A 12991-nucleotide genomic window follows, 5' to 3' on the forward strand; every position below is an offset into this window, starting at 1 on the left:
GTTTCATGACTAAATCACTGTATATACTGTTTGTAATTCATGTCAACCTGAAGTGTGAAATATCCTTGGGGTGGGGGGGGCGGGTGGGGGTATCTTAAGGTCATGATGCAGTCAAGGAATAATATTGGACTGTGGGCAGAATGAGTCATCTGTTACGACCAAAATCATTTAAGATGTAATTTCTAGTAAAATCACCAACGAAAACATAATTAATCCTGCCTTCACTGAATTATATGCCGGCCTAAGTGACACAAAATATGCGTTTGAAAGACCAATAATCTGCCTGAAGTGGCAGGGGGCGCGGGTTTAAACAGGGCCGAGGGGGTTTCCCAAGTCAGTGGTGGTTGGGAGCCAGTGGTTTATATGACAGTATAATCATGGCAGTATGGCTCCGACCTCCCAGAGGCATCCAGAGGTTATCCTCGATTCCCTCGGATAATGAGCCTCATCATTTAGGCTGTCGCCTCCTCTCCTCTAAGGTTCTGGCTAATAGTTGCAGCCAGCAATGCATCGTACACATTCATGAAGCGATACGTCAAAGCAAGCATATGAATGATTAGACATGTATTTAGCTTAATATAGGTTTGCTGCACTGTCAATTATATGAGAATTATATGGATTCATGAGCAATACTCATCCTAAAGTAAATCATGCCTTCATTTAAAAACTATTTGCTAAAAGGATCGAGGAAAAGCTACAAAAACAAAAAGGGGAATTTATTCTGCCCTGTGAAGCATCAGGCCTCAAATTCATCATCATTGGACATTTTAAGTGCTTATAAATTACAAATCATTACGTTTTGGTTCCTGATTAATGACTCTGTGTTGTCCAAGTAGATGCAGACTGTCATTTTCTAATATAAAACAAATTCTCTCCACCTTCTCACATATTGAATTATGGCGAGTTGTTGAATTGACATTCGTAACTATAGTTTCTTATAAGTGCTTATAATGCTGTAACCTATAAGAGCAAATTCAAATATATAATAATATTAAAATGTATTTCAGAAGATGGTATGAGACAATTCCCTCAGACTGAGGGGGGGAATCTCATAAAAGATTAAATACTTGCAAAATGTTTTTAAACTTCTATAACATCCAACATACTCTCGTCTTTCTTAATCAGTGTGAGATCCAAAAAACAGATCGCAAAGCTTTCAGTAGCTTTGGCAGGAAGGCTGGTCTTTGACTGGGATCGGTTCTTGATCCAAACATATGGCTCTTTGGTGCTGTCCTCGTGTTAACTCTGATTTCCGTCATATTCCCTGACTTCTATCGCAAAGCCTTTCAGGAGCAGTTGAGGCACAGTGCCACCTGTCCAGGTAGGTGAGCTCTGCAGGGACACAGTCTGCGGTGAGACGGGTCAGAGCCGGCACAGCTGAACAGCAGGGGCTCCTGTTGAAGACCGCAGAATCGACCCCAGGGAATGAAGGAGGGAAGCAGGTGGTTCACTTCCTGCTGCACGCTGGAGCAGTCGATGCCAAGTCTAAAAAAATGGGAAATTAAAATTTATTTATGACCAAAAAAGATATTTTTTTTTTCCAGTGGCATAAACCACAAATAGCAGTTAATAGCAAATTAGAGTACATTCACAGACAATATAAAGGTCCTAAACATCGCACGCCGTCCCGCCAGACAGTGTTTACCTGCGTGATTTCTCACCTGGTGAAGGTAGAAGGACTGTTTAGAAGGTGAAACAAAGCAGGCTCACACACATGGGAGGACCGTCGACATGCTTCTACACACGACTGACCCAAAGGACCAAGGTGTATCCTCAGAGACCTTTCTGGTGGCCAAGTAGGGGCAGACGTGCTGCAAAAGTTCTGGAGGAATTTATGGGGAAGACCAAAGCATGATGTGAAAGGTTACTCTTCTTCAATATGCAAAAGTGGAAATGTTCCAATCATTTAAAGGAGACATATTATGAAAAACTCACTTTTCCCATGTTTCTAAACTACCGGTATCATGGTGGTTTTGGGTTTTGGGTTTCGTGCATGCAGCTTATGAACTTAGTTTCAGTTTCATTTTCAAAGGCTTTTCTGGCAGAGCCGTTTGGGAGGGACGCTGTCCTGCAGCATCTGTTTGCTAGTTTGACAAAAACCTTTGCAGATATTTCATATAAGTGTCTGGGAACTGCGACATCTTGTGGAAAAAGAGTATAATATGTGATCTTTAAATATTGATTTCAGTGCCTTTGAATTAACGATTGTAAAGTTTAAAAAAAAAGTTGCGGGAGGGGGGGATTTCATAGAAGTCCACAATCAGTCTTTTGACATATTGATTGAGCCATAATCAATGCAATGTTATGCAATGTCTTAAGCGATTGCGTTGATTAAGCCATAGCAGAAGCAATGCAACAGGTCCGCAGGTTTATATGTCTGTACCTGGTGGGCGATATAACTTTCAACCCTCTCCAGCATTCCCTCACATGCAAATTCTCGCGGAGTGAAAGGCTTCACCTGCAAAAAAAATACAGACATGCAATCTTTTTGAAACTGAAACATTTGATTTGGTATTAGTTAGGCGCTAATGTACAGACATACGGAAGCCATGCTTGTTCACCTCTGTGCGCAGAATGGCTCTGACTGCCTCGCGTACATCAGTCTTGTTGGTGGGATTGACTGTCCACACGTGGGGTTTACCAATGAACGTTTCAGCGTACGGGTGTTGGGAGGAGATCTACGAGCCAAAGTTAAAACTAAAAACTGGCAGCGTTCCTAATCACTTCAAACTCTATGCTGGTTTGAGTTCAGGGAGATTCACACCTGTCTCGTGGTGGGCTTGCCTTTGTAGAACTCGTTGTTGTCTGATGAGTGCGGCGGGTCAAACCGTGGCTGAAGGAACACGCAGCCTAGCGCTATTGCCTCGATGGGAGCCGGACCCTCGTAGGGAAACCCGAGGCCGACAAACACCTGAGACGGAAAGCAGCAGAAGGAAGACCAATTAGTAAAAAGAAAATCTACGCAAAAGCAGAACACACGTCTTCTGATGTTTTTCATCTCACCCTGGCTCTGCGGAGAAGTCGTAGGAAGCGTTCCTGAGTCAGCAGGCCGTGGTTTCTGATGAAGCGTGGCAGATGAGAGGCATGTCCTGGAGCCTGGTAGACAGTCGCGTGGGTCTCTAGCTGCTCACTGATCAAGCCGACATACTCAGATTTACCCTGGTAACACACAGACACACACAGAAACAAGCTCGCCATGTGTGCAGGTGGAAGACCTGCACAAATGCAGCTGTCTTCTGCATCTTTGTACCTGCCACATGTAGTCTTGTTTTCCATAGACAACGGCCATCCTGTCCTTGATGTACGCGTCTGCCTCCAACTTCCTCGCTGGCTCCTCACTCACAAACCCCAGGAAGGAGTTATCTGGAGTGTGAGCTGGAGATGACAAAAAAATTACATTTTGCAGAAATATTCTACATTATTTGTGGTACTTAAACTTGCCTTTTGTCTCAGAGCCAAATATTTAGAAATAAACAGCTAAGATTCAATTTTTGAGAGGAAATAAGACCTCTGCATGTGTGCGATGTGTTTGGATAGGCAGCTACCACCCTGCTGCTTTCCAACACACGAAGGAATGTGTGGAAGATGAGTATTTACTTTACCCAGGAATGTGCCAGAAAAGGTGGGAAAGTAGCCGTGTGCAAGCATCTGCAGCATTTGCATGTGTGTGTGTGTGTGAGTGTGTGTGTCTCATTCTCTGTTAAAAACAGACTTTAAAAAGAAATCATTAATTCAGTCTCCCAGCAGCACACAATTTCCTCCTAGCTCCTCTTCATCTCCATTTGTCTCTTACACCTGCCTCGGCTCACAGTTTATGACGGCAGACTTCAGCAGACGTTTGAAACAGCACCCCGGTATCTACACCGTGTCGTATGTGTTGGTTCGATCAGGAGCTGCAAGAGATCGGAGTTTCTTTTGTTTGTATCCATATATTATATTTTTTCATCTTCCTTCATTTCAAAGACACAAGCTTTTCCTTTCCTAAACTGCTTTCTCCTCTTTGTTTCTATTTCCCTGTCTCTATCCTTTTCTACACCTTCCCCATCATCGGCTAACAGCCATGCTTCTCTCTCTCTCTCTTCTTCAGCAGGACAAATAAACACTGGTCAAAGCATGAAGTGTGGCTCTCAGCCCAGCGTGTCCAGCTTGTCTCCATCTCCTGGCGGGATGGGAAACGTGACGGCTAGAGGTGTTGGAATGAAAGCGCTGTCTGGGCACCAAGTTTATTTAACCTCAGCAATTAATCCTCGCACTGCGAAGCTGCTTAAAGGGGTGTGTGTGAAGGATCAGTGCTGTGGCAGTCGTAACTAAATGTGTATATAAACGTATATATTCATGTTCATATCTGTCAAACAAAAAAAGCACTTGGAGGATCATCGCGATTAATGATAATGATTGTGTAATACTGTATAGTGTGACGGTAAGAAAACATCGTACCATAAAAATCTCATAGCATTACAACCCTATAGTTTAGAGGTGGCAGGAGCGTTTCTGAATCAATTCACACACACACACACACACACACACACAATTACACATAGTCTTACGGAACATGGTCATGTACTGCAGAGGCTGCAGACCCCAGCTGCCCCACACTGTTTTGTATCCATGACTACGTGCATAACTCCTCAAGTTAAAAGCCGGTTCAGTTCCAAAAGAATCCAGGATCCTGAAGCGACACCTACAATTATTTAAGAAGAAAAAAAGAGAATCATTTTTTGCAAATGTCACAACTTGAAGTGTTTTTTCATCTTCCATCTGACTTTAGTTTTTTTCTGTGATTGTAGATGTTGTAGAAAGTAGAGGGCAAATGTAAACGTAAAAAGAAAGAAAAAGTAAGTGCTGTCTCGTGTGAAAATGTATAAAGAAACATTTATACATGCTAAAGATGATGTCAAAAAATTTACATTTTAATTAATATGTAAGTGCTTATTTTTTTTTAGTATTGGTGGTTATTTTATTTATTATATTGATCATTGTCAGGGTTTGTCATTTTCATTATCGCTGAATTAAAGCTCCTCAAAACGAAGGCTTTGAAACACATTTCCTGCTCAGTGAAGCTGAGGTAAGTACTGCTATAGCAGAGGCATAATTTTTTAGTTACAAAATGGAATTCTTACCGATAATGCAGGAAAGCCAAGCCCATGGCGCCTTTTAAGTGAGCAAGGCCATGGTAATCGGTATAGATGAGGTTGAAGGTCAGAGGCCTTTGAATCGGACAACTGCCTCGACCGGGAGCAGCACCTATCAGGCTAGACCGATTACAATAAGCACACAGCACACCACTAATTACTCAAATAATAACAAAAGTAATCATTTCTGTCCAATGAAGGTAACTTGGGGGGTGTCAGGCGGCGGCGTCCACCTGTGGAGGTGCTGCTGGGTGGAGCTGAAGGTGAGGTTGTGGCCCAGGATTGTCAGACAGGCGCCGAGGTCCGCCCATTGCACCAGCTCGCCTAAAGGACCCCCTCGCTTCACCATGGCTTCAAATCGCTGGCCACTCCTCCCAGCCAGAGCGCCGGGATAAAGCAGCACCTGTGGGTGCGTAGAAGCACACGATCAATCCGTAATAGCGGCCAGAAGAGATTAGATTACTTCATATTGTGAATGGTAGAATGATTTTAAAACATTATGCAATCAAAATATAATACGTTCACATTATTTTCAAGGCTGTACCCTCATCTGGCTTAAGGCGGTTCCGTTGCCTCTCCTCCTCATCCTCAGGCCGGCCTGGAGCCACTGATCCGACAGCCTTTCCACTCTGGAGCGGATGAAGCTCACGGCAGGACCACTGCTGTTGTCGATGGCCTCATACAGCGGGTTCAGCGTCGTACGGATCTCAGCCTGTGTGCAAATTTATGGTCAGGGAGCACAAATCATTGTATGAATTTAACCACCAATAGTGTAGCGTGGTCATATACGCTCTCCGTGTTCAGGTGGGGATTCTGGTGCCACGGCAGGACAGGGCGGTTTGGTCCTGGATGAGAGGGACAGAAGTCTTCTATTTGGCTGAGGTAAGTCAAAATGGAGCAGGTAGATCCATCGACACCGTAAAAGGCGTAACAGGAGTCTGACTTCCAGTGGGCCTGCAGAAACTGCCAGAGAGACAGATTTTAAATCACAATAATGAGTTCAAATAACAGCGTACATTTTTAGTTATGCCTCATGCAGATTAGCCTCGCTCTACAATTGTATTCCCGCATACAGCCCATAAACCGCCGCTTGGAACCAGGCAGAGGCAAGCGCTTCAGCAATGCACCCAGAGAGCCATACGCTTCATACTACCATATATTTCCACGCTCCCACCTCTACTTTCTCCGCACACACCGGATATGCAGGATCCTTTGGCACCTCACACGTCTCATTGGGCCCTACGGGTAAGATATTAGCCATCACACATTTTTATTTTTTCTTTATAAGGCCATTTGGAATGCATCATTATGCCACATGTTCTGGCTTCAGAAACAAAAAGCTCAGTGTGGAGTTAATCTATTGCAAGTAATGAAGAACAGTGGATAATAACTTTGATATACAACCGACTGGACTCAAAAAAAAAAAGTTCCCAATGAGCAGCAGCCGCCGGCGCGATGTTAAATGCTGCCATGCGTGTGAGAGGCATTAGAGGGGAGGCGGTGTGTTCTCAAAGGCTCTTTCCCGTAAGACCCCCACCACCTCCAGCCAATGTCAATCAAGTGGAATGAACACACACACATTCACGCACACCTGATCCACCTGCCCTCCTACCTAAGGTAAACGTTTTACAATGCTGGCCCGGGCCAAGATACGCAGCGTTTAACTATGTAAAACAACCTAATTAAAAAAAAAATGAAGTGGGGGGGGGGGGGGTGATAAGAAAAGCTGTAGGCACGGCGGAGGTGTGTGGAAGGCTTAAACCAGCGATGTGCCATGAGAGTCCAGCAAAAAAAAAAAAAATGTTCCCTCTGCAAAAATAAGAGTATCAGCAGACAAGCTGGTGAAAGGACTCCTGGGTAACTCAGTCGTATTTTATGGCTGTGCGGTAATGTGAGAGGAAGAGGGTAGGGGTGAACAGGCTGGTGACAGGGAGGTGTGTATTCGTGTGCATGTGGGTGGCATGTGTGTGATGATCCATGTCTGTGAGTGTGCGATACGCATGGTGCGATGTCTGTGAGGCCCGAGCTTTACATAACTTTTTTATTTTTATTTTTATTTCAGAAAGCACACCCACACACACAAACAAAAACACACACACACACACACACTTAAAACCCCTCGTGTGCCAACCAGGGTGCATAACCCCACTCTCACCTGACACCTCTCAGGAGGGTCACGGCGTAGACGGAAACCTTTTTCCTGAACGGGACTGGTGCTGTGGGACTCGTTAAACGTCTACGCAAGGACTTCAACCGCCTCCATTCAAAGCCTCCATTATCACAGCTTGTTAATTTCACTGTATGGTTAACCTCTACTGAGGCTGTGAACCGTGTTCTTGGCTCAGAGGATCACACCACCACAGCAACCACAGAAAAGCTTGATTACTAATTATGAAAGTAAACATGCAAGTCGGGGGGGGATGGCAGTAGTTTATTTTTTTTGCTGGAATGTTAAAATGTATTAAAACTGGAGATGTTTCCTAAAATCTCTATTTCAGCTGGGAAGATGTAAGCGAAGGGTAAAAATTACCATGACACAGATGCCTGTTTTATCTTTTTAAAAGTTTAATTTGATAGCTTTGGGAATCTGGAGCATCAGGCAGTTTACTGTTACTGTCTTCCAGAAAATATTTGTGTAAAAAAAAAAAATCCAAAACATTTAAAAACGCATATTAAGGAAATAAAACCAAGTTTCTTGGGAGCAAAGAATAATAAGAAGGATGAGCAAAATGTTCAATAAAACATCCACATGCTGCAATAAAAGATACTAGAAATTATTTGGATCCTGCAGAAATCTTTTTTCCGTTATGTCAAATAAAAGCCACATTTTGCGAGCGTCTGGGTTGTACCTGTGTGTATCCTGATGTCGTCGTCTGGTGGTGGCGTGTGAGCCTGATGGTGACGGCGGCGGCTGAGCTGCTCAAGCCTCTGAGACACTCTCTCCAGCTCCCTCGCGACTATGTGGGCTAAACCTTGCTGGTCCTCTCTGAAGCTGGATTGGGAACCACACTCGATGAACAAATACAGCAACCTACGACTGCTTCATTGTACAGAGATGCGCCACTGATCATTTTGTGCTCCATGTTAGCGTTGGCATTGTTGTGCTGTACCTCTGGATGAGCAGGCTGAGATCGTCTCTGCTCAGCTGGGCGTCGCTGCTCAGCTTCTGCACCTGAGCACTCAAAGCCTCCAAGCGAAGAGCCAGCCTGCGGAAGCCGAGGCCACGCTGGCCTGTGTCATAAAGCACAGACACGATTATGCGTCCATGCATGTACAATATCCTCCCATTATAATGTGTTTTATTCTGCATGGCTTGGAAATTTTGTTCCACTTATCGGTAAAACAGGCAGGGTTATGTAGGAATATTTCCTTAAGTGGATCTGCAGCCAATGAGGCAGCACTAGTGACAGCTTTGTTTATTTTCTATATTCCATGTGGGGGTAATGGCGTCGAATATTTTCATATTGCGGTGAAAACCCCTGAATGACAGACGAAGGTGGAATTGAGTCATGGTTTCTGACAGCCCTATATTTCTGCGCGTAACCGAAGCTCTGCGGTCGTCTCACGTTGCTTTGACTGTTGCACCGATGCTGACGTGCTGCGCGTACGCATTTTTGAATTTTAACAGAAAGCCAAAAGCGATTCACATTTGACTCCGGCGTTGCTTTGTTTCAGACAAGGGTTGTTTTTGTTCTCTAATGTTTAAAAGGACAACAACAAAAAGTCAAAAGTGTTCCTATTTTATTTCATATTTTGACCCTTCTGTCTTTACCGACAATAATGTGGAGTCAAGGAAAATGACTGCTGGCATTCAGGAGATGCACTGTCAAAACATTTGACCAGCAGGCCATAGATTTTGGGTTACGTTACTGCTGTTTGCTGTTTTTATCACCGTTAAATTGGACTTTGGCAGCACCTCTTGTGTTTTATTTGATAGGCCAGCCAGTAGAAAGTGTATGACTGACACCATAAACTTGTGTTCACAGTTTGCCAACTAACTGTGAACTGGCAGATATTCTACTTTGAACAGGTGTGTGGGTCCATAAGTACCTGTAAAAACAGTGCGTGTGTGTTTTGAAAGCCTTTTGAAATGAGCTATTTACGATTGAAGATCAAGGATGCTTTGATTGAAACGTGTGTATAAAGCAACCCGGACTGTTGAAAGATTTGCATTGGCAGTGAATAGGGACTATCGAGTGTGTAGAGGAGACCTCGGGGAAGGGTGGAGACAGTTTGACTGTTTTAGAGATGTTTCTGAGTAGTTGGGTTGATTTGAGGTGAAAAGGATCTCCTTGATGAAGCTATATAAAAAAAAGATGCAAATAAATAAAATATCCCCACCGAGTGATGATGTCATTTAATTTCTCTTTACGCAGCTGTCACCAGACTTCTGTGTCTTGAGAGAAGCTCCAGTGAGTAGAACTAGAGATGTAAGGTGGGAAAACTGGGAATTGCAATTAACTGGACACGGCGCAACACACGGCAAAACGTTTTTTTACTGTCAGGTAAATTATAAAGTAATTTTAAAAACTGAAAAATTATTGACTCTATGCTATTCTAGATATTAATGTGAGAAATAATCACTGGAAGACAATTAGTCTCCACACAACATACCCTTGTACTGCTATTTTCTGTAACCTACTCTACTCATGTGTGTTGCTCCACAGTTGCGTGGGTCCATAAGTATACTATTGAAAGTTTTTTTTTTTAAGTTTGCCCCTCTGCTTTGTGGTCTTACAGTAAGCTTGAGTGTTACCTTGTTCTTCAGGTGACCTCCCAGCTGGTTCATGTCTGGTCATTTCAGGTGGCACCCAAAGGCTCTGCAGCAGCAGGGTGAACACTGACAGGCACAGACAGAGCACCAGGCAACCACTAGAGGGCACAATACACGGATAAACCAGTTGGATGGATGAATATATATATATACACATACAGTACACACACACACACACACACTTTACGAACTGTAAAATGGCGATCTCCGGACTGGATAATAAACTGATTCTGATTCTGATAACTGGCGTGTATTCATCAAGTTTGCTTCTGCCTACTCCTTTTGGGCATTTTATGTTTGCTGTTGATCATATTTTTGTTGTGTTCACATTTGAACTGCTCAAACAAAATAGAAAGAAAGAAAGAAAGAAAGAAATGAATTTAGCTCTCTTTCATCTTCTCGAATTAGATTTAGGAATGGATTTGAAACAAAAATTCATCAAATAAAAAAAAAGAATTCAAAGAACTAACTTAAATTAGTTAGTTCCAATTCAAAGGAGGACTGGGGTCCAAACAAATAGCTCAAGCGTGATGTCTCACAGTTCACATGGACTGTCTGAAACAAAGAGGCAGAGAGGAGAGTCACTTCACCCTCACGTTTATCAGTCACTGAACCCACAATAACTAAAGAAACATAGCCAAGCTTAGGTGCCTGAAACTTTTCAAGGCTTCCCAAGTTCCTGTGGTGCTCATTCATTCATTCTAAGACACTATTTCTAATTTATTTCAGTTTGTATTTCAGGATGTTAGAGAGAACATAGGCTATGCGTACAACCTGGAGAGATCTTGTTGCATGTATAAAACAAAGACATAATTACAAAATTGATTAATTGTGCACCAGCCTATGTCACTGCCAGAGCTTTCATTGGCCACAAGCCCGATGATGCTGAGCCTCACCTGCGTGGCCGCAGTGGAACATGCATGGCGTTCTCTTTACAGGAGGTTGACTCTCACTGTTTAAACAAGATGAGCAAATAGCAGTGAATTCAACATGCTCAGTGGTAAATGCATCGGTTCATCAGACAAAAACGTCATTACACAACTGTTGCACAGCTACATTTTGCACATCCATATTTGGATAAAAGAATTCAAGATCAGTCAAGTCTATATGGGCAAAACAGCAGAATGCAAAGTAACGCAGATGCTAGCATGAGCGGCCATGAAATTCTTTTATTTCGCCTTTCTGTGAGTGGGTTAAGCAGGTTTATTAAACTGGCAGAAATTCTGGTTCTAAATCAAACAGCAATGCCGTCACAAAGCAGTCGCATCTCAATGTGAGCGCTAAAAGATAAATTAACACATGAACAACCTCACACTCAGACACACACACACACACATCCTCACCTCCTGGGGTCCCCGTCTCCACCCAATGACAAATTTCAGGCATATTTGAAACCACATGAATGCAAAAAAATAAAAGAATAAATATATAGTTGGGACCGGGAGGTATAGTGCCTGCTCTTTTTGTCGCTTTTCTTTCTTTCCCTCCTCCTCTGACTATGCTTTATCTGTGCCTAAGGACCTATGGTAGGCATCCCGTGGTTGTCAAGGTAACCTGACTCCCCTTTAAAGAAAACAATAGCCAGAGTACTGCTTGGGCTTTTCACATATACAATGGAACCCACGCTATTGGATGACACAGTTTCTTTCAGTCTTGCTGGCGAGACGTGGTTGTTGGTTCTGAAGTGACACTCATCCCTGGCGCTCATTTAAATAGCTCAAATGGTGCAAACCTCTGCTACAATGCACAAAAAGAAGCAACAGAAGAAAGAAGACAGCAATTTAAAGTTAAGTTAAGTTAAGTTAAAGTAATTTTGATTACAACCACGAGAATGGAAATATACGAGAGATCAGTTGAATGAAAAACATGTTTCACTTAATTGTAGTTTTGTACTAATTATTTGTTTATTAGATCACGCCCGACAGGAAACTAACAAGTAACTCGACTTTACACTGTTTGTAAAGGTGCTTGTGAGGAGGACACCACTTGAACTCATCTAATTCATGTGAATTCCAAATAGAGTATATGAGATATCACTAATTATTCTTCAGTTCTGTATAATAATATTATTAAACTTGAAGAATGCATGCGTGTCTCAGTGTGCAACTGTGATTGGATTGGATTTTAGTTACTGGAGTACCGTGCACACTGTGTGTGAGAGAGAGCGCGAACGGATTTGATAAGCATAAACCTTGAAACCTAAAGGCTTATTGGCTTTATGTCCATCTGTTCCTCTCTCTCTCTCTCTCTCTCTCTCTCTCTCTCCAGCACTGACATGTTTAGAGGGAGCGATGGCATGAAAAACATAATCAAGGGGTCAGGATTTGTTGTACAAAGCTGTGATGGCTCCAAGTGTAATGTAATTAGCAGTAATAATTGTCATGCGTCTGTTCCGCCTTTGAAGAACTAAAGAACTGGACAAAGGCCTGGTTTGTTGTCCTACTTTCGTTCTTCTCCCAGCTCAAGCACTTATTTAATTAACAGGATGTGTACAACAACAAGTAAAGAAGAACATCTAGTCTCTATCATTGGAATCCAATGAACTACACGCACCGTGTATTATTACTGCATAATCTATTTGATGGGAATGAACCGGCACCACCTGCGTCCCTCCGCAGCGTCCACAAAAGCGCGCTCACGCGCCGGCGGACTGAACGCACTGCGCATGCTCCAGGCGCGCCACGAACGCCGCTGCGCGTCTCAAGACGTCCTCCCTCGCACAGGTAAGGACAGCGCCGGTTTACGCGCTGGTGCGTCTCTGTCCTCGCAGCGGCGTCAGCGTGTTTTGTTGTTTCGCTCTGATGTGCTCCGTTTACGCGTCTGGTTCGCGTCTCATTAGCTGCGTGCCGTGCGATGACGGAAGTAGCTTGAAGCTAGCTAATGGTAGCAATGCTAGCTGGGCGAATGAATGGAGGGGGGGGAGGGGGGGGGGGGGGTACAGCGTTTGCTGTCTTCCTAATTAGAATAATGTGGACGCTTTGATGTGTTTATTCCGAGGAGCTCTGTTTTCTCGCAGCTAGCTTTGAGATGCAGATTAGAACGCAGCATCTGATGGCGTTTTCTAAACCCTCAGAGTGATCTGGTT

The 12991-nt window shown here is 43.5% G+C and overlaps 1 protein-coding gene across 1 annotated transcript; it reads right to left on the reverse strand.

The window, feature by feature from the left end:
- Positions 1-1286: 1286 nt before the first annotated feature.
- Positions 1287-10828, reverse strand: LOC137910433 (alpha-1,6-mannosylglycoprotein 6-beta-N-acetylglucosaminyltransferase B-like). Its single transcript, XM_068754871.1, has 17 exons — positions 10803-10828; positions 9889-10004; positions 8243-8363; positions 7982-8124; positions 6307-6371; positions 5922-6095; positions 5677-5844; positions 5366-5535; positions 5121-5252; positions 4548-4681; positions 3251-3375; positions 3004-3159; positions 2765-2911; positions 2562-2678; positions 2384-2458; positions 1662-1822; positions 1287-1485 (listed from the first exon to the last, which is right to left on the reverse strand). Exons 1-17 carry the CDS (start codon positions 10826-10828, stop codon positions 1287-1289), a joined length of 2229 nt encoding a protein of 742 aa, XP_068610972.1.
- Between the last annotated feature and the right edge of the window lie 2163 nt (positions 10829-12991).

The sequence above is a fragment of the Brachionichthys hirsutus genome, chromosome 21 (assembly GCF_040956055.1).
Source record: "Brachionichthys hirsutus isolate HB-005 chromosome 21, CSIRO-AGI_Bhir_v1, whole genome shotgun sequence".
Lineage (NCBI taxonomy): Eukaryota > Metazoa > Chordata > Actinopteri > Lophiiformes > Brachionichthyidae > Brachionichthys > Brachionichthys hirsutus.

What these genes read in the sequence shown, in the direction of transcription:
- LOC137910433 (XM_068754871.1), bottom strand. Translation starts at nt 10,828, where the DNA reads ATGCATGTTCCACTGCGGCCACGCAG. An exon ending in ACCCAGCAGCACCTCCACAG is followed by an intron (nt 5,253 to 5,365) that starts GTGGACGCCGCC and finishes TAATCGGTCTAG; the next exon opens with CCTGATAGGTGCTGCTCCCG. An exon ending in GCAGTACATGACCATGTTCC is followed by an intron (nt 3,376 to 4,547) that starts GTAAGACTATGT and finishes TGTCATCTCCAG; the next exon opens with CTCACACTCCAGATAACTCC.